Genomic DNA, 27,292 nt, shown 5'->3' on the forward strand with positions numbered 1-27,292 from the left:
TGTGAGAAGGATTTTTTTTTAAAGATTTATTTGAGAGAGAGAGAAAGAACGTGCGTGCATGCACATGGCGGGGGCGGGGGGGGCAGAGGGAGAGGGAGTAAATCTCAAGCAGACTCCCTGCTGAGCACAGAGCTGATGCAGGCCCCATCACATGATCCTGAGATTATGACCCTGAGCCAAAATCAAGTTGGATGCTTAACTTACTGAGCCACCCAGGCACCCCCCTTGTGAGAAGGATTTAAATATGAATATGACTTCTTTAATAGATCTAAACCTATCAGATTTTATATTTTTTTAATTTAAATTCAATTAATTAACATATAGTATATTATCAGATTCAGAGGTAGAGTTCAGTGATTCACCAGTCTTATATAATACCCAGTGCTCATTACATCACGTGCCCTCCTTAATGGCCACCTCTTTATTGATTTTAATAAACAGTGCTTTTCAAGGAATTTGTCCATTCCATCTAAATGTTTTACTTTATTGGCATAAAGTTGCTCATAATATCATCTTACTTTTTTTTTTTTAAGAGAAGGGGAGGGGGAAAGAGAGTGAGGGAGACAGAGAGAATCTTAAACAAGCTCCATGACCAATATGGAGCCAGACACAGGGCTCGATCTCACAACCCTAAGATCATGACCAGAGCTGAAATCAAGAGTCAGACTCTTAACTGACTGAGCCACCCAGACACCCCTCATCTTACACTTTTAAAAAAATATCTTGAGGATTTTTATTTGTAATTTGTGCATTTTTTCCTTTTTTGCTCCATCAGTCATACTTACACATTTTACCAATTTTATTCATCTTTTTAAAGAACTAACTTTGGCTTAATTTTCTCTCCTTCATATTTTCTATTCCATTAATTTCTGTTCTTTATATTTCCTTCTTCCTTTCATTTGCTGTTTTAAAATTTTCTTGAAGCTGTTTATTTTTCCAATGTATACATTTAAAGCTACATATTGCCCTCTTGGCACGGCTTTAACTTGCATTTTCTTTTGTCACATTATCAGTTTCATTATGCTCAAAATATTTTAAAATTTCCATTACAATTTCAACTTTGACCCATGGGTTATTTAGACATGTATTGCTTGATTTCTAAACATTTGGGGATTCTCAGTTATCTTTTTGTGATTTTAATCCTATGAAATTTGTTGAAACTTACTTTATGGTCCAGCATGTGGTTAATTTTGGTAAATGTTCTACATGCAAATAAAAGAATGTGTATTTAGTTGTTGAATGCAGTGCTCTGTATATGTCAATTAGGTCAATTTGATTAATGGGACTGTTTGTTTATTACTGAGAAAAGTATGTTATAATCTTCCTCTAAAATTGTAAATTTATCTACTTTATAGCAACATCAGCTTTTGTTTTACATATTTTCAAGCTATGTTATTAGGTCAAACAAATTTGAACTTGTTATCACAACTGAATCTCAAGTCTCTAGGTTTAGCAAATTTCTTTAGAGCAAAATTAGCTTTAATGCTTCGCTTACCTTGGGGTACCTGCTTTTATTCAGATTTTAGGCTATCTTGTTAGATCACTGATGTCTTTAGGAAGATTTAAAAGACAATTCCTCTGGCACTTCCTTTGTTTCCAGTGAAAAAGCTGCCTGAATAACCCAGAATATCAAATTGCAAATAATGATTCTCAAAAGATTATTTTAATTTCTATTCTAAGACTTTTTACCTCCCAATTTCCATTCATGACCCTTCCAATGGAGCCCAATTCTAGAAAAAGCTTATAAGCCATCATTAATAGTATTTTTAACTTTGTAAGAATTAACCTCTTAGACCTTCAAGGAGGATTTTCCAAATCTGAGGCCAATGAGAAGTTTGAGAAAAGTTGGAAAATTTAAGCCTTTCAAGTATAAGTTTTAATAAATTCTAATTTGTAAGTATTGGGTGTCTTCTAAGGGAAAAAAACTTCGATAGACTTTTTGGTAGTCTGCTTACCGGAAAACCTCAAGGGGAGCAAAGACAGTAGCAACGATGTCCCCAGAATGAGGCGACAATGTCATGGAGGTAATTGAGATTTGGACAGTCCAAGCAAAGCGCAGAATCACATCCTCTATGATGGCACAGTAGTAATAGGCCTAAGGAATAATAAGCAAATTGAGTACACGTACCATTATGTTTCTCACAAATAAGCACACCTATCACAGCAACGAGACTCACATATGTCCCAACAAGCACAGGTTAAAGAGGAAAAATGGTTTTATTTTTATTTTCTATTTTAGAAAGATCTCACCAAATTATTTTTTTTCTCAAATAGTGCAATATCAAAATGAAGTTTTATTGAATTTCATTAATCACTTAACAAATATATTTTATTCTCATAATGTATGCCAGGCTCTCTTCTAAACCCCAGAAATATAAACCAGATGAGATCCTTAATCTGATTGAGATTATATATTAATGTATACATCATATGCTAATAAAGACTCAAGAGCAAAAATATTAGCAGATTAATGAACTGTGTTATTTGCACTTTTATTCTCAAATTGCCTTACTCTGCATTTGAAGGAATTTTACCTTGTTTTTTGAGGTCATTAAATAAAATGAAGCTTGGATATCACAAACATGGGTTGAATTTAAGGAATGTTGTATTTTTACATGGGAAAGACAGCATTCAAATTCTTTCAGATACTAGTACCCACTATTTTGGAGTCCAATTTTAGCTACACAAAAGTTTTAAGTACACAAACTGCCAATGGACTAGAACTATAATCCATGGATTTGTTATTAATCTCTGGATAATCAGCTCTTTAAATACATGTATTTAAAGGTTGTGACATCTTATGGGAACTAGAATAGCCATGTATTTACAGCATCATATTTATATATATATATATATATATTTTTTTTTTTACAAAATTTAACAAAGGAATACTAGTCATGTTAGAAGGTTATTAACAAAAAAAGAGCAGTCTCCTTGCCACCTTCTCTTCTCATTCTCTAGAGACCAACAATTTCAGAATTTGTAGCTATCTCTCCTAGTATTTATCCTTCATATTTCTAAATAATGTGTGTATATTGCAATATCGTAATTAATCAACTGGAGATGTTATCCACTGCTGATCAGAATAAATTTTATTAAGTTTTTTTTTTTAAGATTTTATTTATTTATTTGACAGAGAGAGACACAGTGAGAGAGGGAACACAAGCAAGGGGAGTGGGAAAGGGAGAAGCAGGCTTCCCGCCAAGTGGGGAGCCCGATGCGGGGCTCGATCCCAGGACCCTACGATCATGACCTGAGCCAAAGGCAGACGCTTAATGACTGAGCCACCCAGACGCCCCAATTTTATGAAGATTTTAACATATTTACATACCTCCCTGTTCCTTCCCCCATCCATCCAATACAGCGATAATGCAGTTTTTGGATAAATCCACATCCAGTGAACTCATTATTAGGCCTCAGGGAAGAACTGCAATTTCATGTTACTTTAAGAGTCAGTTTTAAAATGATCCACAGTTGACTATGTGGGAGCTTGATGTTACCAAAAATGTTAAAGTCTTGGGAGGAATACACTTAACATGAGGTCAAAAGACAGAGAAAAATTAAGTTTTAAAATGGAGATAACAAAAATACTTCCTGGATCCGGGTGTGGTGCTCAGCAATATGACCTGTTAATCCCTAAGAACTGATTTCAAGATAGCTTTTCTTTCTTTTTCAAGTAGAATGAATTTTATTCCAATATTTGTCTTTTTAAGATGAAAAGGGATGTGGCGATCTAGCAGAACATTTTTCTTATAAATTTGCAAATTATAATGTAGGAAACCATATACTGTATTTCTTAGGGTTATGAAAATGCAATAATGAAACTCAATGAAAATCTCTATTCACTAATTTCATTACACAGAAGCCAGTAAGTTAGAACTATTTAAAAGGAGGCATGGATTAACATTTATATAAAAATATGAATAATTCATCTGAGCAATCAGCTTGAGAAGTAAATGTATTATATTTCTCAGTAAGGCAAGAACAATATATGGAGGCAATAAAGCTTACCTTTTAGTAAGCACAAAAGGACCATCATTTACCTGAGCTCATGTCTGCTCTCTGATTTGTACTTAACATTACTGATTTTCTTTCTCTTTTAAAAAAACATTTTTTAAAGTAATTTCTACACCTAATGTGAGGCTTGAACCTACAACCCTGAGATCAAGAGTGGCATGCTCTAACAACTGAGGTGCTCTCTGATTTTCTTTTCAAATGAGATTTATAAAGATATGTCTAGTGCCTTGGTCATATATTCTAAATTTGCACATTGGGATTATTGCTATAACCTACGTAAAGAAAAAGGTCAGTGTAAATTAATATCCTCCTTTCTGTCTTCATTTACTTATCTGAAGTTGCCCTACATATCATTCTTTGTATCCACTCTCCTACCGTCTATCTTTAGTGCTCACACTTTAATAAAACAGCTTTCCCTATTCACCAACTGAATGTTACATATTCGCACACTTTTCAAAGTTCAGTTTTGAGGTACTGGTGACATTCTGACATAGTATGAAGTATGAGTGACCCAATCTATACATCCTTCCTCATCACAGAATTTTAGAACTGGGAAAGGATCAAGAGATAATCCAGTAGAAAAGAATACACTATAGTACAGTTGCCTAAAGTTGTGTAGCTAGTTAGTGAGACACCTGAGATCAGAATTCACTTACCAGGATTCTTAGTTCATTGTTTAATTTCTTTCATTATCTGAGTAATGATACTCTGGGTCTTTTTTTTAATTTAGGCTCTCTTATCCTTTTATTCATATATAAATAATTCCTAAGGAATTATCCATGTGTTTTCAGACTAAATTGGTACTTTACTTTAACAAATATTGGTTGAAATAAATGAAAAGAGAAGCCTTCTTGATGCACCAAAGGAGAGTCAGGCACTTCCTTTCCTTTGTGCTTTCACAGCACTGCTTACTCAGTCAAGTATTTATTGAGGCATTCCACAAATATTAAGTCTACCATATGCTAGGAACTATGCCGGGCAGTGAGGGATATGGATACCTAAGCAGATAATTATAATACAGTGTGCTAACTGCTACAAGACAAGTTTGTAGAGGGTAAAATGGGATTAGGACAAACGGTTAAATATGTTTAGAAAAATAAAGGCTTTTTAGAGAAAGTAACCCTTGAACTGACTTTTTAAAAGGAGGAACCGGAGAGGATGTGGAGAAAAAGGAACCCTCATGCACTGTTGTTGGGAATGTAACTGGTATAGTCAACTGTGGAAAACAGTATAAAGAAAAAGAAATAGAACTACATATGATCCAGTAATTCCACCTGTGTATTTACGCAAAGAAAACAAAAACAGTAATTTGAAAATATATCTGCCCTCCTTTGTTTTACTGTAGCATTATTTACAACAGCCAAGATATGGAAGCCATCCAAGTGTCCACTGACAGATGAATGGATAAAGATGCGTGTACACACACACACACACACACACACACACACACACACACACACACTGGACTATAACTCAGCTATAAAAAAGGATGAGATGTTGTCATTTGCAACAACATGGATGGACCTAGAAGGCACAATGCTAAGTGAAGTCAGAAGAGAAAGACATTTATATGTGGAATCTAAAATATGATTTCACTTATATGTGGAATCCAAAAAACAAATTAATAAACAAAAAGTAGAAAAAGACCCATAAATACACAGGACAAACTGATGGTTGCCAGAGGGGTGGGGGGTAAAGGAATGGGCAAAATGGGGGAAGGGGAGTGGGAGGATATAGGCTTCCAGTTATGAAATAAGTCTCTAGGATGAAAAGTACAGCACATGGAATATATAGTCAACAGTACTGAAACAGTGCTGTATGGTGACAGATGGTAGCTACACTTGTGAGCGTAGCCTAACATAGAGTGTCGAATCACTATGTTGTACACCCGAAACTAATGTAACACTTGTGTGTCAACTATACTTCAATTAAAAATAAATAAAAAATTAAAATAAAAAAAGGAGAAACAGGAGTTTGCAAGGCAGACAAAAAGGGGGGAGAAGAGGGCATGTGAGACAGAGTAAACTGCATCTTCAAAATTAGGTCATATATTATAGTAAGTTACTTATTCCTCTATTCTAGACTTTATCACATTGTACTGCAATTTGTTTACTTACCTGTTTAATATAGTTTATGGCCTCTTTGAGAATGAGAACTTTTTTATTTTCTATAGTGCCCAGCATATAGTAAAAAACTGGCATTTTTGCTGACAAAATGAAGTAGTATTTTTTGGTAATTAGTTGTTTTTTCTCAATATATTAGGTTGGGATTAGGTATGCATCATAATAGGATTTAGCTGGTGATACACTGGAGCTGCTGCTGTTGTTTTTAAAACAAATACAAGCATTCTTTGTACATACTTTTTGGGGGTATACAATCTCTTCCCGGAGAAAGGTGTTTTCTCCAGCATTCTTATCAAAGAGACCCCAGTCCATCTTCAGATCCCAGATGAGGGTATAACAGGAACTGATGATACAAAACACTATCCAAAGATAAAAGAATACCATGGTGTCTGAGTGACCTCGTTCTGAAGAAAGAAAGGGAAAGGTAAAAGAGACAATTGTGAGATTTAAGTAAAATTCCTCATTAAATAAAACTAATTTAAAAAAGATTCTTTATACAGCACCATAAAAGAAGATTTTAAACAAATCTCCCTAGTAGGAACGCTGTCTAATAGAAGTTAAAGAGTAACTGATTCTCCTGAAGTACAAAGTAATCATCAAACATTTACCAAATACATAAAATTTGTACAAATGTGCATTTGAGTTTTAGAGGCTCTATGCTGAATACATAAAAATCCAAATAACTGCAATGGAGGTTTTGAATATTACAAAAGATGTCATTTTATTTTTTACCATCAGGTGGCAGATTAGGGTCAAAAATGAAAAAAAAAAAATTGAGAAACACCACTAATAAGAAATGTGCTACATTTGCTTCAAGAAATTCTTGGATTGTTTTAACCTTAGAACATTTCCTTCATATACTTAGATCTTGTCTATACTTATTGTGAAGGCAATCAGATACTTTTAATTCCAGATAAAAAGCCAGAAAGCAACAGATTGATTATCCTTAAGGACATAAACGAAAGCAAATTTCTCTCAGATCACAAAGCAAAGCATGATATTTTTGCCTTTTTTAGAGGTTGTTTATAGATGAAAATGCTGGGAACACAACAAAGTACACTCAATCAGAATAATAAAAATAATTTGCATATGCTGTTATATAATTTAGTATTTTTCACTCTTAAGTGCTTCATATATTCTCTAATGAAATTCTTCTTTGGTAAGTTTGAGTCATCATGATATTATTTGTGTTCCCAGGATATAGGTATTAATATGGTCCTGAATTATCAGGAAAAATCAGGAATCAGGAATTATCAGGAAATCAGGAGTTATCAGGAAAAAAGTTACAAAACATCTAATTCAAAAAAGTTTAAATTTTGGTTTCCCAAAGGCACAGAAAATAAAGGATGTATCATGCCTTATCCACAATCCTTCCTATTAAAATAAAGTCCTTCCTATTAAAACAAGTGTTTATTAATCATTTTTAGGCATTAAAAGTATTAAGTACAGTATAATTCAAAGGCACCCTTTAGAAATTTATAATATAGTAAGTAGAAATAGTCATTTGTTATTGATGATAAATCTGAGCTCAAAATGAAGTATAAACAAAGCACTATGAGAACATCAAGGGGAATGGGAATGTTTCCAACAGTAGGAAATAAGAGGAAGTAGCATTTGAGTTATTTGTAGAAGGATAAACAAACAGTGTTGCAAAAGTCAGGCAGATGATGCAAGGATATTCAAAGCTGAAGGAAGATAATGAAAAGCCAGGAGGGTGGGAAAGTACAAGGTGTGTTTGAGGAGCTGCAAATAATCTAAATCTAGTGTGGGTGAAATATGGAGGATGTAAAGAGAATGAGTATGATTTAAAATGAGCCTGGAAAAGACATTTTGGGTCTGACTATGGAATGACCTCTTGGTACTTAGGATCTTATCTATTTTAGAAAAATAATTAAGTTGCCAGGTTGCTTGCATCAGAATTACTTAGCCAATTTAAAAAATATGGGTATGTTATAGTTCCAGTATTAATCAGTTCATACCAGCTCAAAAGAACTGTTACATTTTCAAAACTGTTAAACACAATTATTAAAAATTAAATTATACAAACTTACAATTAGTTATATTAAAAACAAAGGTAATAAAAACTCAAAATTCATTATTTCACTACATTTTGCTATTACCCTTTTTTTTAAGTTATGTATGTTTATTGTATCTGTATGATGGAAACATTATATACTGCTGTGCTACTATAGCTTTTCCCAACATTCAATATTATCTTAGTAGCTTAAACTGGCTATGGTGGAAGTACTTATACCACGGAAATCAACAAACACTGCAAATCAGTACCTCCTGTCCCTACTCCTACCTAAAAGCTGGTTTGTTAAACATGTAACAGCACATCACTGTTCAGCTTCTTCTGGAAAGTCAGTGGTTGGAAATAAAAACCATTAATTTTTTCAATGGTCCACAAGTGATACTAGTGAACAGTTAAGCTTAGATATAAACACATTTTCAGGGATGCCTGGGTGGCTCAGTAGGGTAAGCGTCTGCCTTCGGCTCAGGTCATGATCCCAGGGTTCTGGGGTCGAGTCCCATATCCGGCTCCTTGCTCAGCAGGGAGCCCGATGTGGGACTCGATCCCAGGACTCCGGGATCATGACCTGAGCCAAAGGCAGTCGCTTAACCAACTGAGCCACCCAGGCGCCCAATAAATGAAATCTTTAAAAAAAAAAATAAACACATTTTCAGGTTTAAACTATTTTCATAAAAACTCTTCTTCACCAAAAGTAAATTGGGTTGACTGTTTATACTATAACACTGTACCACATAAATTATCAGTTTAAAAGTCCTAACAAAATACTTATCTAGTTTAGTTGGATGTGTTCCATTTACTTCATTCTATAGATAGACACAGTCTAACTGAGTAGTATTATTCAATAATTAGCATCATGATTGCATTTAAAAATCTTGTAACCTATTAAGGTTTGCAAAGAAAATTGCAAAGCAAATATAGCACCTTAATAAAATTCACACTGTTCTCATATTTTTCAAAACAAGATCAACACAAAGAGACAAAGACAGCAACTTAATCGTAAATTATATTTGCAACACTTTTTTAAAAAACTGAATGCTTACTATGAGCCAGGCACTTCATATATATTATCTCATTTAGTTTTTACAAAAACAGACCATCATTTTGTTTGCTAAGTAAAAGTAATGAAATGAGAAGTAATAGATACATTGAGCAAGAAGTTAAAAAAATGAGTATTTCTCAAGTAAGTACAGGTAACATCAAGTGTTATTACTGGAAGCCCAATTTCTTTTCTAATTACTAAATAAATTATCAAGTTCAAATTATTATATAAAAGGAGATTGTAGGGGGAAGTTTAAAAGAAAGGAATTAATAAGGAAACAAAAATCAATATGCTAGTTTTCTTTAATGTGTTCTAGATTTTAATACAAGTCCTATTCTTAGAGGATAATTCTTAAAATGGTACAGTGGGTCAAGTATCTCCCTCCTTTCTAAGCTCATATGATTTCCATAAAATTTCTATGAAACACATACAAGCCCTTACTGACTTCAAAAAGCAAGTATTTCAACAGAATATTTTGGAATAAGTAATGCTTTATCTTACTTTTTCAAAAAATTATTAGTGTATACCTAGTCTACATGTGTTACATTTTGGTTTCTTTTTAATTATTATCCTTACTTGATCTTTCCCATCTCCCAAATGAGGAGTGCTTCTCCCTGAAATCAGCTGCCTTTATTGGTATTCAGGGGATGTACTGGAAAGATATTATCACTTTAGGCAAGCAATTACATCTAATTCTCTCTTGGCTACTTCTGGTAGCCCACTTTAGTGATGTTCAGAATCATAGAAAATCAAGTCATTGCTATTCTAACCTAAGCTTCTATTACACACCTGTCATATTAGAAGCATAATTCATACTGAAAATATTTATGGTAATGTTATCTACTAAATGTAAAACAAATAAAAATAAGCTTCTTAGAGTTTTGTACCCAGGGTTATCATAGGAGGGATAAAGCAAAATAATATACCAGGAAAAGTGCTAAGAGAGAAACCAGAAAAATTATATATGAAAATCATCCTTGAACCATGTTTCAGGAAGATATTTTAAAAATGAAAGAAGTGGCATTGTGTAAAGAGAAAATGAATGGTTTTCTTTTCAACCAAAACCTTTCTATTCTGATAACAGTTTGCTAGTTTCTAATCTAAAATTAAATTAAAAAACAAAAAAAAAGAGACTGCACACCATTTTCAAAACCCAAACCCATGCAGGTAATAAGCTATGAATTAGTGTGGCATCTAGCAAATCTTAGTTCTATTCCCATAACCTGAAAAACATCAAAACACTGAATTACAAGAATAATATGGTTCTCTAAAAATGGATATAGATACTTCCCTGATCATTAGTATGTTTTAGTTAAAATGTGAGGTCACATGTAGCCTCCTCAGGTGATTATCCTATTTATCCTAAGAGCAGGCAAGAAAGACATTATTATTCCCATTTTATAGTTAAGAAAGCTTAACTTCAGAGAGACAGTCAATAAGTGGAAAGATGACTGGATTTGAAGTAAGAAGATCTGGGTCTGAATCTAGACTCTGCCTCTTTCTAACTTTGTGATTACAGAAAATTCATAATCTTAAAATGATTGAGACAAAAATGGAAATCATTAGGCCTAAGGATAAATGAAGACAAGGAACTTTTTTGTGCTAGACAACTTTTTTTTTTTTAAAGATTTTATTTATTTGACAGAGAGAGCACAAGCAGAGGGAGAGAGAGGGAGAAGCAGGCTCCCTGCTTGGCAAGAAGTCCAATGTGGGACTCGATCCCAAGACCCTGGGATCATGACCCGGGCCAAAGGCAGTCGCTTAACCAACTGAGCCACCCAGGCGTCCCATTAGACAACTGTTGCTCTACATCCATCTCAATTCTAAAATGAAAAGACAGTTCCATAAAACTATGAAGTAACACTAAAGACATTTCTAAGGTATGTGAAAAACAGAATTTAAATACTATACATATATGACTTCATACTGTATATAAAATTTATGTTTATAGAAAAAGACAGAGGTATCTATTCCTGATGAAGGAAGTAAGATTATTAAAGGGGCTCACTTTTAACTTTAGATATTTCTGTATTATTTGAAATTTATTTTTATAGTGACATATACACATCCATGTTTTACTTGTATTATTAAAAATAAAAGGAAAAAGTGGGCTAAGGAAAATAATTGCTATTAGGGTAGTGATATTTTCCCAGGACCCTGGGATCATGACCTGAGCCAAAGGCACATGCTTAACCAACTGAGCCACCCAGGCAGCCCTGCTATATTGTTTCTATAATAAAAAAATACTACACAGGAATTCATTTATTCATGCAACAGATGTTTACTGTCTACAAGCTGCGTTCATTAACATATAGTTATAACACTTAAGATTAATTAAAAAGAAAAATTTTATTTCTATATTCAACAAACATGGTGAATGCCTATTGGGTAACCTGGCATATTTTAGAGAATGGGGATGGATATACTGAAGAACTATTAAGGGCTAAAGGATAAAAGAAGAGATAGGAAGTAAACAAAAAGTGTATAAGTACAACTGTAGAACTGTGCATAACAGAGGACTCAATAAATCAGGCTTTCAGGAGGTTTAATAGCCAGGAAAGGCCTCCTAAAGGAGGCACTATTTAAGCTGAGTCTTGAGCCATGTCATACAGTGTAGAAACCATCCATCCATACATCCAATGAATTAGCACCTACCATATGTCAGATGTTCTAGGTACTAAGCACATACTAATAAATCTTATTCACTAATGAGCAACTTTCCTGCCCCTGTGAAGTTTACTACTTAGTGGGGGTAGACAATGATCAGATATACAAATAAACAAGATAATTTTGCACCGTGAAAAGTGACATGAAGAAAAAAGAACATGGTAATAGGGCTGAGACTGACAGAATTCCTTTAGATAGTGTTCAGACAGAGAAGGTCTGTAAGTTGATACCTGAGTGATGAGAAGGAGTTGATACCTGAGTGATGAAAAACTGGAGGAAGAGTTCCATATGTGATATTAATTACAGTTTCTAGTAACCATATTTTTAAAGGTAAAGAGAGGGGCGCCTGGATGGCTCAGTTGGTTAAGTGTCTGCCTTTGCCTTAGGTCATGATCCCAGGGTCCTGGAATCAAATCCCAAATTGGGCTTCCTGCTCAGCAGAGTCTGCTTCTCCCTCTCCCTCTGCCCCTCCCCTCTGCTCGTGTTCTCTCTCTCTCAAATGAATAAATAAAATCTTAAAAAAAAAAGGTAAAGAGAAACAGGTAAAATTAAAATTTTTTTAAGAGAGAGAGAGAGCACACACACGAGGGGTGGTGGGAGGGGCAGAGGAAGAGGGAGAGAGAGAATCCTAAGCAGGCTCCATGCCCAGCATGCAGCCCAATGTGGGGCTCAATCTCATGACCCCAAGATCATGATCTGAGCTGAAATCGAGTTAGATGCTTAACCAACTGAGCCACCCAGAAGCCCCTAAAGTTAATTTAATAATATATTTTATTTAATCTAATAAATCTAATGTTATTTTAATAATATAAAATTATTGGGAGCTTTTATATTCTTTTTTTCATGTCTTCAAAATCCATTTTGTATTTTACAGTACATCTCAGCTTTGCCTAGGAACATTTCAAGTGCTCAACAGTTATATGTATCTAGTAGCTCCTAGTAACTACCATATTAAATAGTACAGTGCTAGGAAGGGGGATGAGATGGAGGGGTAAAGACTGTAGGTGGTGTACTAATCAGGAGGCTGTTGTAGTAGCCTAGTGAGAAATGATGAGGACTAAATTGAGTGGAAGTAGAAGGTACAGGGAGGTCAGGCAAAAAAAGAAAAACAGGAACTAATACTGGCAGGAATTGGTGAATTGTGAGGTAAGATAAAGGGCAGAGTCAAGGACAACTCATAGTTTAACCTGGGTGACTGCGCAGCACAGGGCCATGAACCAGTAAGATAGAAAACAACATGGGCCTGAAAAAGGCTAAGGGGAAAAAAAAAAGAGTTTAATTTTGAATATGATGACTTTAAGGTACCTATGAGACACTGAGATGGAAAATGCTCAGGAAACAAACAGAAATAGAAATACGAAGCTTAAGATACGGATTTGGGAGGCACATATATGTTAAGACAGGGGTTGAGCCCATTTTGGAACCACCAAAATAATACAAGTGCCTTCTATGAAAAGGGTAAGGAGACAATCAGAAATAGAAGTCTTCCATTTACACTGCATTTGACTAAATTTTGTTGAATTTATCCTGTGTTTCTTTTTTTTTTTTTTTAAGATTTTTGTCTATTCATTTGAGAAAGAGAGAATGAGAGAGAGAACACGAGAGGGGGGAGGGTCAAAGGGAGAAGCAGACTGCCCGCCGAGCAAGGAGTCTGATGCGGGACTCGATCCCAGGACTCCAGGATCATGACCTGAGCCGAAGGCAGTTGCCCAACCAACTGAGCCACCCAGGCGCCCCTATCCTGTGTTTCTTTACACCAAAGATCCAAACAAATGAGAGCTCTCTCAAATGTTAGTTTCTCCTTATCTCTTTCAAAATATAAATTCTAATGTTTGTATACATTTCAAGGTTTTAAAATATATACAAGGCTTACATTATTATACAAAGTTATTGTGGCTATAGGAATAGAGACAGTGAGGACAGGCAGACTACTGTTTTGAGATGTAAGAATGAGAAAAGAAGGGGAGCCTGGGTGGCTCAGTCGTTAAGAGTGTCTTTGGCTCAGGTCATGATCCCGGGGTCCTGGGATCCCATGAGCCCACTTTGGGCTCCCTGCTCAGTGGGAAACCTGCTTCTCCCTCTCTCTCACTTGTGTCTCTGTCAAATAACTAAGTAAAATCTTTAAAAAAAAAAAAAAAGCATGAGAGAAGAAAAGAGACTACTCCAGGGAAGTCTTTTTAGGGTTAGAGACTCTTGAGTATATACACAGGCTGAAGGAAAGGAGTTAGTAATAATGAAGAGATTGAAGACCTAGGAAAGAAAAAGAATGACTGCTAGAGCAAGATCCTGAAAGAGACAGAAAGAAATGAGGTCAGAGCCCTTAGGAGGGAAAACAGTTACCTAACACTGGGAAAAATATGTAGTGAGAATGGATTTGGATTAAATAAGTATGTAAGGAGAAGGTGGGTGAAGGGAAATGACTCCTGATAGGCTCAATTTTCTCAAGTTAGTAGGAGACATGGTGGTCTATAAAAGTAAAAAGGGTAAAACTGAATTGAAGGCTTGAGAAAAGCAGTAAGAGTTATCATAAACCTTTTTTTTTCAAAGTTAACATTTCTGAGATAATAATAAAAGCAAAGGCAAAACACTTATAAGTATAGAAAAGGGAATCTCCCCCTTCCTATGGTATTCTTTTCATAAGACATTTTATTTGTGCTTGTATTTTTATTATTATGTACACATCTCTTTTCTCTTTCCTGGAAGACTGTACCCTATCTGGCATTTAAAAAGGAATTTAACTTTACACTAGAGTGAATCGTGTGTGTGTGCATGCACGTCTTTTAGGAAAGGTATCATGTCAGCATTTTTCCAGGGCCTACGCACTACACTCCATGTGATAAGAACAATCAATATCTGCCAAATTAAACTGAGGGCAATGGCTGTGTTTTACTCATTCTTTTATTTTCTGCACAACACCTTACCTTCCAACAGATTTGAGGAAGGTAACATGATTTCTGGGCATACTTCATATACAATGAGTCCCTGAAAACAACTTGTAAAAAGTTGAATATGGGGCACCTAGGTGGCTCAGTCCATTAAGCATCTGACTCAATTTCAGCTCAGGTCATGATCTCGGGGTTTTGGGATTAAGTGTGGAGCCCGCTTAGGATCCTCTCTCTCCTTTTCCCTCTGCCCCTCCCCCGCTAAAAAAGAAAAGAAATGCTGAACGTGAAAAAGTCAAATAACATACATGTTTATAAGGAATTTGTTTCCCAAGAGCTAAAACAATAAAGAAAATAAAACTCCTATGTCTTCCTTGTCCTTTAAACACAATCTTTTTTTTTTTAAGATTTATTTATCTGAGATGAGAGAGTGTGAGTGAGCAAGGAGTGGGGTAGAGGGAAAGGGAAAGGAAGAGAATCTCAAGCAGACTCCCTGCTGAGCAGGGAGCCCCGTGTGGGGCTCAGTTTCATGACCCTGAGATCACGACCTGAGCCAAAACCAAGAGTTGGACACTCAACTAACTGAGCCACCAAGACACCCCGACACAATCTTTATTTTTTTTTTTTGCTATGAGTTTTTTTTTATTATGTTCAATTAGCCAGCATATAATACATCATTAGTTTTTTGTTGTTGTTGTTGTTTTTGTTTTAAAGATTTTATTTATTTGACAGAGAGAGTGAGAGAGGGAACACAAGCAGGGGGAGTGTGAGAGGGAGAAGCAGGCCTCCCGTCGAGCAGAGAGCCTGATGCGGGGCTTGATCCCACGACCCTGGGATCATGACCTGAGGCGAAGGCAAACGCTTAACGAATGAGCCATCCAGCCGCCCCCATCATTAGTTTTTGATGTAGTGTTCAACGATTCATTAGTTGCCTATAACACGCAGTGCTCATCACCACACGTACTCTCCTTAATACCCATCACCTTGTTACCTCATTCCTCCACCACCCTCTCTTCTGTAACCCTCAGTTTGGTTCCCGGAGTCCAGAGTCTCTCATAGTTTGTCTCCCTCTCTGATTTCCCTCCCTTCCCCTGTGGTCCTCTCTGCTATTCCTTATGTTCCACATATGAGTGAAACCATATGATAACTGTCTTTCTCTGTTTGACTTATTTCACTTAGCATAATGTTCTCCTGCTCCACGATGTCAATGCAAATGGTGGGTATTCATCCTTTCTGATGGCTGAGTAATATTCCATTGAATATATGAACCACATCTTCTTTATCCATTCATCTGTTGAAGGACATCTCGGCTCCTTCCACAGTTTGGCTATGGTGGAGAATGCTGCTATGAACATTGGGGTGCATGTGCCCCTTCTTTTCACTACGTCTGTATCTTTGGGGTAAATATCTAATAGTGCAATTGCTGGATTGTAGAGTAGCTCTATTTTTAACATCTTGAGGAACCTCCATACTGTTTTCCAGAGTGGCCACACCAGCTTGCATTCCCACCAACAGTGTAAGAGGGTTCTCCTTTCTCCACATCCTCGCCAACACTTGCTGTTTCCTGCCTTGTCAATTTTTGCCATTCTAAGGTGGTATCTCATTGTGGTTTTGATTTGTATTTCCCTGATGGCTACTGATGTTGAACATTTTTTCATGTAGACATAATCTTTAGTGATAATATTCCTAATATCTTACAAACATTCTTTGTTTTACTGTTTACAACAGAACACAGGTAATGTCTTCAAACTGAATGAGTGATGGCACTGATGCTTAAAAATTGCTGCTTTCTGTATGCCTAATGATTTCCATCTTTGTTTTAATTATATTAAAATTTCTTCATAATAATGATATGTACTACCATAATTCCCACTTACTTTGATAAGAATAGACAGAATATAATAAAATACTTAAATAATCATACAAATGCACTAGTATCTGTGACTAAGAAAATGATGCTGCCAAAGCTGCTAGTTGGCAGCTAGTGCTACCATGTAAAAGCAGGAATTGTTCTGAATCCAAAGGATAATTAAGGGTGGTGTGTGTGTGTGTGTGTGTGTGTGTGTGTGTGTGTGTCTCCGAAGTTTCATAATACCCAAAATGTCCAGATTTCAATTGAAAATTACTAGTCATATTAGGAAACAGGAAGATCTCAAACTGAATGAAAAAAGATGCCAAAACTGAGATGACAGAGATAGTGGAATTATTTGACAAAGATTTTAAATCAGCCATGATAAAAATGCTTTAATGAGCAATTATAAAATGCTTCAAACAAAAAAATAGAAAACCTCAGCAAAGAAATAAAAGGCCTAAATGATCTAACATTTGTGTCATCAGAGCCCAGAAGGAGAGAAGGGTGAGGTGGAAAAAGGACCTGAAGAAACAATAGTGGAAAACTCCCCAAATTTGGTAATAGACATAAACCTACAGATTTAGGAAGTTGAGCAAAGCTCAATTAGAATAAACGTAAAGAAACCATGCCAAACACATGATAATTAAACTTCTGAAAACTAAAGACAAAGACAACCATCTTCAAAGTAGTCAAGAAAAACATGACAGGTTAACTATCAGGGTTAAAACAGTATGAGTAATAGCAGATTTCTCATCAGAAATCTTTTAGAGGCTAAAAGAAAAAAACACAAAATTTATTAAGAGCTAAAAAAATGAACTATATACCTAGAATCTTATACTCAATGAAAATATCCCTCAAGAAATGAAGGGGAAATCAAGACATTCTCTGATAAATGGAAACCAAGTATTTGTTAGAAGATCTACTCTAAAAGAGTTGCTGGATTCTCTAAACAGAAAGAAAATAATACAGGAAAAAAACCTTAGAACTTCAAGAAGGAAGAAAGAACCCAATCAATAAGCAAAAATATAGATGAATAAAATAGGCTTTCCTTTTCCTCGAGTTTTCCAAATTATGCTTGACAGCTAAAGCAAAAATTATAATACTGACAGATATGGTTCTAAATGTATGTAGAAGAAATATTTAAGACCCTTACATTATAAATGGGGGAGGGTAAAGAGATACAAAGAGGGGTAAAGTTTCCATAAGTGCCTCAAACTGGTTAAATGACAACACTAGGACACTGCAATAACTTATGTATACATATAATGTAATACTTAGAACAACCATTAAAAAAACTATACAAAGAGATACACTAAAAAAATCCTACAGATGAATCAAAATATAACTCTAAAACTGTTCAAGTAAAAACAGAGAAATAAAAAGCAGAGACAGCAGAAAACCAAAAAAGAAAATGCCATATTTTAAGTTCTAAAATATCAGTAATTATACTGAATGTCAACGGTGTAAATATACCAATTAAAAGAGACTGGCTGAGTGGATTAAAAACTATGACCCAATTATATTCTGTCTGCAAGAAACTCACCTCAAATATAATGATATAGGTACGTTGAAAGTAAAAAGGTGGAAAATATATATATATATATATATATATACACACATATATATATATATATAATATAAACAATCAAAGGAAAGCAGGGTGGCCATATTATTATCAAATAGATTTCAGAGCAAAGAAGATTCCTGGAGACACAGAGGGGTATTATATAATGATAACAGTCAATCTACCAAGAAGATGTAACAATTCTAATTGTATCTACATCAAACAACGAGAGTAGCAGAAATAGATAGAACTGAAAGAAAAAATAGATAAATCCAAAATTATAGTTGGAGATGTTAACTCTCCTCAACAACTGATACACCAAAAAGAAGAGCAAAGAGATAGAAAATAAGTAAGGATAGAGAATTCAACATCATCGACCAACAGGATCTAATAAACACTCTACCCAACAATACACATTCTTTTCAAGTGTCCACTGAACATATACATAGATAGGCTATAAAAATCAGTAACAGAAAAACCTCTAAACACAGGGAAACTAAATGACACACTACTAAACAATTCATGGATCAAAGAGGAAGTCTCGAGGAAAATTTAAAAATACACTGAACTAAACAGAAATGAAAATACAACATATCGAAATTTGTGAGACACAGCTAAAGCACTGCTGAGGGAAATGCGTACCCTTATCTGTATATTATACATGCAAATGCATACATTAGAAAAGACAAAAAATCTCAAATCATTAATCTAAGCTCCTACACCTCAAGAACCTAGAAAAAGAAAAAATCCAAAGCAAACAGAAGGAATAATAAAGAACAGAAATCAATGAAATTGAAAAGAAAAATAAAGAAAAATCAATGAAACAAGGAGCTGGTTCTTTGAAAAGATTAACAGCATTGACAAAACTTTAGTACAACTGACAAGAAAAGAAAGAAGACACAAATTACCAATATTAGGAATGAAACAGGGACTATCACCACCAACTCTGAAGACATCAGGATAATAAGAGAATATGACAACTCTACACTCATAAATTTTGACAGCTTAGATGAAATGGAATAAATTCCTAAAAAAGAAACACAGACTATTACAACTCACCCAATATAAAATGATAATTTGAGTACTCTATAACTATTAAGAAAATTGAATTTGTAATTTAACAACTACCCCAAAATAAGTGTCTAGGCCCAGATGGAAAATCCTACCAACCTTTCAAAGAAAAAAATCTTCCACAAATCAGAAGAGAGAAAACTTCCCAATTCATTTTAGGAAATTAGCTTTATACCTATACCAAAACAAAAAACAGTCGCCTCCCAAAAACAGTACAGGCAAATATCCCTCATAAATACAGACATAAAAATCCTTAACAATATACCAGCAAATAGAATTCTGCAATATAGAAAAAGAATGAACACCAGGGGGGTTTATTCCACAGACACAAGGCTGATTCAGTATTCAAAAGTCAATAATGTAATTCACCATATTAATGGGCTACAGCTTAGAAGAAAAATCACAGGGTCATATCAAAAGATCTAGAGAAATAGAAATAGAGGGGAAACTTCTTCAACTTAATAAAGCTTCAACAAAAACACTATAGCATTAGCTGAGGAACTTTTGTTTATTATGGTGAAAAACTGAATGCTTTCCTCCTAAGACTGGAAACAAGGCAAGAATATCTGGTCTCGCCATTCTTACTCAACATAGTACTAGAAGCTGAAGCCAGAGCATTAAGGTGAAAAAAGGAAGTAAAAGGCATAGAGATTAGAAAGAGATAAAACTGTCCCTATTTGTAGATGACATGATTGTCTATGTAGATAATCACAAGAAACATACAAAAAAAGCCCTTTTAGAATGAATGAGTTCAACATGGTCACTGGATATAAGATAAATATACAAAAATCAACTATACTTCTATGCACTAGCAATGAATACATAGACACCAAAATTTAACAGGAGAATCTCATCCTTTACAATCACTCAAAAAATACATATATCAAAGACTTGTGGGCGCCTGGGTGGCTCAGTTGGTTAAGCGACTGCCTTCGGCTCAGGTCATGATCCTGGAGTCCCGGGATCGAGTCCCACATCGGGCTCCCTGCTCGGCGGGGAGTCTGCTTCTCCCTCTGACCCTCCTCCCTCTCATGCTCTCTGTCTCTCATTCTCTCTCTCTCAAATAAATAAATAAAATCTTTAAAAAAAAATTAAAAAAAAATAATTAAAAAAAAAAAAAGACTTGTACACTGAAAAATACAAAATACTGATGAAAGAAATGAAAGAAGATTTAAATAAATGTAGAGAGATATTCAAAGACTAGAAGACTGAACAGAGTAAAGGTATCATTTCTCCATAAACTGATATATAGGTTTAACATAATTCTTATAACACTGTAGCAAGACTTTTTGCAGATATAGACTGTGCTATTCTAAAATTTATAGAGAAAGACAAAAGAACTAAAACAGCTAAAACAATTTTGAAAAAGAAAAATAAGTAGGAGAAATCAGTCTACCCAATTTCAAGACTATCATACAGCTACAGGAATCAAAACTGTGTGGAGGTACATCAGCATCATGGCAGTGATTGCCTTTTTCTCTCCCCTTTGACTTAAAACTAAGTGGACATCCATAACCGAAAAAAGGCACCTCTGCACAGGATAACAGCACACCTGAGAGATCCATCCATCAGTGTATCTGAAATTGGGCTTATTACACCATGGAGAAGGCAGTGGAATAAGGGAAATGGCAGTGGAGCAGACAGCAGCAGAGAAGGCACTGGTTGTTCCGGCAGTGAGCTAGCACCTTTTTGGCAGAGGAGGTGGAAGGTAAAGGCAATGAGGAGGGGTCTACCTGGCCGCTCATTTTGCAGCTAGAGGAACCAGCTGCTCTCTCTGATAAAAGACAGCAGTGGCTGTGTGTGGGGAGGGAGGGAATAGAAAGAAAGAAAAGTAGGCAGATGAAGAGAACTGAAGGAAAGTTTCTTCTGCCTGCCCCAGAAGGCAAGAGGACTACCCACAAAACACTGTGACAGCACTCCACCCACCCCCCCACTTGAGGATACTCTTACCAGGTCATGGGCACACCCTAAGACTCAACTGCTATATATACATCTCCCCCTATGCTTGTTTTTTGTTTTTAATGTGCATGATCCGAACGTTAGCTGCAAGTCAGCTCCATTAAGAGAAACCAAAAATTTCTGTTAGGGTCCTAATTACCAACCCGTTGAACTGTTAAAATCAAAGTAAATAAAGTAAACAAAACCTTCCTTAAATAAGAAATAAGAAAGGTGTTTCCTACTTCAAATGTGGCAGCAGAAGCACTTTTCATCAAACACCATGAAAAATCATGGTAAAATGGTATCACAGAATACGTCAATTTTGCAGCAGCTGAACCCAAAGATACGTTAAAGTGCAATCTAACTGATAACTTAAAATAGCTGTAATGAAAAAATTCAATGAGCTATAAGAAAACTCAGAAAGAGGGGCGCCTGGGTGGCTCGGTTGGTTAAGTGTCTGCCTCTGGCTCAGGTCATGATCCCAGGGTCCTGGGACGGAGCCCCTGCATCAGGCTCCCTGCTGAGCAGGGAGCCTGCTTCTTCCTCTCCCTCTGTCTGTGCTCTCTCTCTGTCAAATAAATAAATAAAAAACACCTTAAAAAAAAATAAAGTACTCTTAAACACTGGAAACAGAACAGATCATATGGGAAAAGAGAATTAGCAAGCTTGACAACAGAAATATAGAAATAACTCAGGTGGAAGAGGAAAGAAAACAAAAATTTTTTAAAAGTGAAGAAACTGTATGACAACTATCTGAATCCACCAGAAAAGCTACCATAAGAATAATGGGTATACCAGAAGGAGAAAAGAGGGAGAAAGGAGCAGAGAATACATTTAAAAAATAATAGCTGTTAATAATCAAAAACCAACATAATATTCCTCATTTAAAGAATAAAGGAGAAAAATCTCAATATCAATAGATGCAAAAAAAGTAGTTGATAAAACTCAATGACAGTTTGTGATTAAAAATCTCTTTTCAGGGGTGCCTGGGTGGCTCAGTTGTTGGGCGTCTGCCATTGGCTCAGGTCATGATTCCAGGGTCCTGGGATCAAGTCCCACATTGGGCTCCCTGCTTGGTGGGAAACCTGCTTCTCCCTCCCCCACTCCCCCTGCTTGTGTTCCTGCTCTTCCTATCTCTCTCTCTGTCAAATAAATAAATAAAATCTTAAAAAAAAAAAAAGTCTCTTTTCGAAGGGAAAAATAGAAGGGAATATCATTATTCTGATGAGGGTACCAAAAAATCTCTAGTAAACTTTATACGTATTGGTGAACTATTAAAGATTTTCCCCTTGAGATTGTAAATGAAACAAGGATGCCTAATAATTCTATTTTTTAAGCAACATTTTACTGGAAGTCATACCTGGTGCAATAAATAAGAAAAATAAAATATCTGAAGATATGAGAAGACATAAAATGGTCTTTCCTGGCAATATGACTGTATATATACAAAATGTAAAATCTATACATTATCTATCAGAATTGATACATGAATTTATCCAGGTTACTGGATAGGTCAATATCCAAAACCAATTTTATTTCTATATTCCAGCAACCAATCAATAAAATAAAATCTTAAAAAGATTAAAAAATTAAAATAAAAACCAAAAAATAATAGTTGAGAACCTCCCAAACCCAGAGAAGGAACTGGATATACAAGTCCTTGAAGCTAATACAACACTTATCATCTCAACACAAAAAGACCTTGTCCAAGACTATTACATTAAAACTGTCAAAAGTCAATGATGAAGAATTTTAAAGATAGCCAGGGAGAAAAAGACAGTAATTACAAAGTTATCTCCACTTGGTTATCAGCAGATTTCCCAGCAGAAACTATGGGCCAGGAGATCATGTAATGACATATTCAAAATATTGAAAGATAAAAACTGCCAGCCAGGAACACTACTCTATGTGGCAAAGTTATCCTTCAGATATGAAGGAGAAATAAAGGCTCACTCATAAACAAAAGCTGAGGTTGTTCACCACCACTAGACCTGCCTTACAAGAAATGTGGGAAGGAACTCTTGAAGCTGAAAGGAAAGTACACAAAATTAAGGTGACAGTCAAAATTATAATACTGTAACTCTTTTTTAGAACAGTATATTAAGCTCTTAACTATAGCATAAAAATTAAAAGAACATTAAAAACAACAATAACTACTAAAACTTGGTAACAAAATCACAGCATAAAAAGAATTAACTTGTGATATTAAAAATATCAAAGGGGAAGAGTAAAAGGAAGAAACCTTTAAAGGTAAATGAAGATAAACTGCTATCAGCAGAGAGGACTAATTTATCTATGAGACGTTATATGCAAACCTCAAAGCAAAACTTTAGAGCAGAAACAGGAAACAAGGAGTGGACTGAGCAAATCACCATGGAAACAAAACAACCAGAAGGCACAGAAAAAATGGCAGAGGAAATCTTTACATATTAAGGAAGAAACTGACAACAGTACAATAACTGTAGGGGACTTCAATACCCTGCTATTAGCAATAAATAGATTGGTTTAAACCACACTTCAGAACAAAAGAACTTAACAGACATATACAGAACATGCAACCAACAGCAAAATACACATTCTTCGTAAGTACACATAGACTCCAGGACAAATCAGGATAGGCAACAAAACAAATCACAGCAAAAAATTTTTTTTTCCAAATCACAGCAAATTTAAGAAGACTGATATCATGCCAATTTTCTTCTCTGACCCCAATGGTATGAAACTAGAAATCAACAAGAAGTTAGTGGGAAGAACACACTTTAAACAACCACTGGGTCAAGAAACAAATCAAAAGGGAAATAAAAACTTATCTTAAATGAAAATGAAAACAACCTATCAAATATTGTAGGATAAAGCAAAAAGCAGTTTGGGGAGGAAAATTTATAACAATAAATGCATATATTAAGAAATTAAAAAGAACTCAAATAAACAATCTGAAATTAACACCTCAAGAAACTAGAAAAAGAAGAGCAAATTAAGCCCAAAGTTAGTTCAAAGGAAGGGAATACTAAGAGAAATAAATGAAATAAAGACCAGAAAAACAATAGAAAGGATCAATAAAACTAAAACCTGGTTCTTCAAAAAATAAACAAAACAAAATTGACAAACCTTTAGCTTTACTAAGAAAAAAGAGAGGACTTAGATAAGTAAATTAGAAATGAAAGAGGAGACATTACAACTGGTACTATAAAAACACGGAATCTTATGAATCTATGAACAATTTTTATGCCAACAAATTACATAACCCAGAAGAAATGGATACATGTCTAGAAACATATAACTTGCTAAGACTGAATCAGGAAGAAATAGAAAATCTGAATAGACCAATAACAGGTGAACAGATTGAATGAGTAATCAAAAAACTCCCAACACAGACAATTCCAGGACAAGATAGCTTCACTGGAGAATTCTACCAAACATTCAAAGAATTAACACCAATGCTTCTCAAACTTCCAACATATCCAGGAGGAGGAAACACTTCCACACTCATTTTATGAAGCCAGTGCTACCAAAAACAGATAAGGACACCACAAGAAAACTATAGACCAATGTCCTTGATGAAAAATAGATATAAAAATTCTCAACAAAATATTAGCAAACTGAATTTACAAACACATTAAAAGGATTATACACCATGACTAAGTGGGATTTATTCCTGGGATGAAAGGATGGTTCAATATACACAGATCATTAATGTAATACACACATCAATAAATGAAAGATAAAAATCACATGATCATCTCAACAGATGCAGAAAAAGCAAAATACAACATCCTTTCATGACAAAACTTTTTAAAAATATTTTATTTATTTATTTGTTGGGGGGAAGGGGGAAACGCACAAGCAGGGGGAGAATTGGAAGAGGGAGAAGCAGACTCCCTGCTTAGCAAGAAGCCTGATGTGGGACTCGATCCCTGGGATTATGACCTGAGCTGAAGGCAGACGTTTAAGTGACTGAGCCACCCAGGTGTCCCTCTTGACAAAAACTCGTAACAGACTGGGTATGGAAGGTAACATACTTCAACATAATAAGGGCCATATACAATAAACCTACAGCTATCAATGGAGAAAAACTGTGTTTCCCCTAAGATCAGGAACAAGGCAAAGATGCCCACTCAGACCACTCCTATTCAATATAGTACTCCAAGTCTTAGCTAGAGCAATTAGGCAAGACAAAGAAATAAAAGGCATCCAAATCAGAAAGGAAGAAGTCATTATTTGCTGATGATATATAGAAAATCCCAAAGAATCAGTCAAAAAACTGTTGGAATTCATCAACAATTTCAGTAAAGAAGCAGTATACAAAATCAATATACAGAAATCAATTGCATTCTTTTACACTAATGATAAAGAATCTGAAAAAGAAATAAGGAAAACCAAGCCATTCATGATAGCATCAAAACAATAAAATACTGATAAATTTAAGCAAGGAAGTGACAACAGACAATAATATCATGCTATAATTATGTAATGTGATAAATACTACATCAGCAATCATATTACAATATATAAATGTATCAAAGTAACACGGTGTATACTTTAAACTTACACAATGTCATACATCAAATTTATCCAATAAAAAAGCAATCAAGTTAAAAAAAAAAAGACTGTATGGTGAGGGATAAATACATAGATCTATAGAACAGAATAGAAAGCTCATGAATAGACCCACAGAAATATGCCCAAGTAATTTTTGACAAAGGCACACAAGTAATTTAATACAGTAAAGATAGCCTTCTGGGCAAAAGGTGCTGGTGCAGTTAAACATCCATAGGCAAAAATATGAACCTCAATCTGTCACACACCTTATATAAAAATTTACTCAAAATGGATCATGAATTTGAATATAAGACATAAAATTCTTAGGGAAAAAAAAAAACACAGAAAACCTACAGGATCTAAGGCTGGGCAAAGAGTTCTTGGACTTAAAACCGAAGGCATGATCCATAAAAAGAAAAACTGATAAACTTAACTTCCATAAAAATTAAAAACTTTAGATTTGTTTAAGACTGTGTTAAGAGGATGAAAAGACAAGCTGCAGACTGGCAGAAAATATCTGCAAATATTATCCAATGACTTGTACTCAAAATATACAAAGAACTCTTGAAATTCAACAATAATCCAATTAAAAAATGGTTGAGAGGTCTGAACAGACGCCTTACCAAAGAAGATACACAGATGGCAAATAAGTATCTGAAAAGATGCTCAACAATCATACTGTCACTAGAAAATTACAAAGTAGAATAGCAATGAGATACCACTATGCACCTAGAGTGGCTAAAACCCCCCCAAATTGACTACCAAATATTGAGAAGGATGTGGAGCCACAAGAATTCTCATTCACTGCTGGTAAGAATGCGATATGGTACAGCCAGTGTGGGAGACAGTTTGGCAGTTTCTTACAAAGCTAAACATAGTCTTACCATAACTGTACACCTACATTAAGTTGAAAAGTTATGACCACACAAAAACCAGCACAGGTTTATAGCAGATTTATTCATAATTATGGAAAACTGGAAGCAACTAAGAATCCCTTCAGGAGGTAAATGGATGAACAAAAGTGGTACATTCATACAATGGAACATTATTTAGCAATAAAAAGAAATGAGCTATCAAAACATGAAAAAACATCTAAAGAACCTTAAAAGGCCTATTGCTAAGTGAGAGGAATCAGTCTGAAAAGGCTAAACACAGATAAGAAACAGTGCAGGGGATCAGAGGGGAAGGGAGGGAAAACAGAATGGAAAAAAATCAGAGAGGGAGGCAAACCATGAGAGACTCTTAACTATAGGAAATGAACTGAGGGCTGCTGGAAGGGACGTAGATGGGGGGATGGGGTAACTGGCTGATAGGCATTAAGGAGGGCATGTGGTGTGATGAGCACTGGGTGTTATATGCAACTGATGAATTACTGAACTCTACATCTGAAACTCATGATGTACTAATTGAATTTAAATTAAAAAAGGTACACACTGTATGGTTCCAACTACATGACATTTTGGAAAAGGCACATCTACAGAGATAGTAAAAAGATCAGTGGTTGCTCAGGCGGAGGAAAGAGGAAAGAGAGGGATGAATAGGTGAAGCACAGGAAATGTTTAGGA

The 27,292-nt window shown here is 35.1% G+C and overlaps 1 protein-coding gene across 1 annotated transcript in view; it reads right to left on the bottom strand.

Annotated features, from left to right (window-relative positions):
• XPR1 (xenotropic and polytropic retrovirus receptor 1) overlaps positions 1–27,292 on the bottom strand; it is a 252,234-nt gene that overhangs the window by 12,720 nt on the left and 212,222 nt on the right. Inside the window, exons 12-13 of the mRNA XM_025877687.2 lie at positions 6,378–6,544; positions 1,956–2,095 (exon numbers count right to left, since the gene is read on the bottom strand). Coding sequence (XP_025733472.1) covers positions 1,956–2,095; positions 6,378–6,544 — 307 coding nt within the window. The remainder of the gene's footprint in view (positions 1–1,955; positions 2,096–6,377; positions 6,545–27,292) is intronic.

The sequence above is a fragment of the Callorhinus ursinus genome, unplaced genomic scaffold (genome assembly GCF_003265705.2).
Source record: "Callorhinus ursinus isolate GAN/ISIS: 27379988/994484 unplaced genomic scaffold, GSC_fseal_2.0 scaffold13, whole genome shotgun sequence".
In the NCBI taxonomy this organism is placed as follows: domain Eukaryota; kingdom Metazoa; phylum Chordata; class Mammalia; order Carnivora; family Otariidae; genus Callorhinus; species Callorhinus ursinus.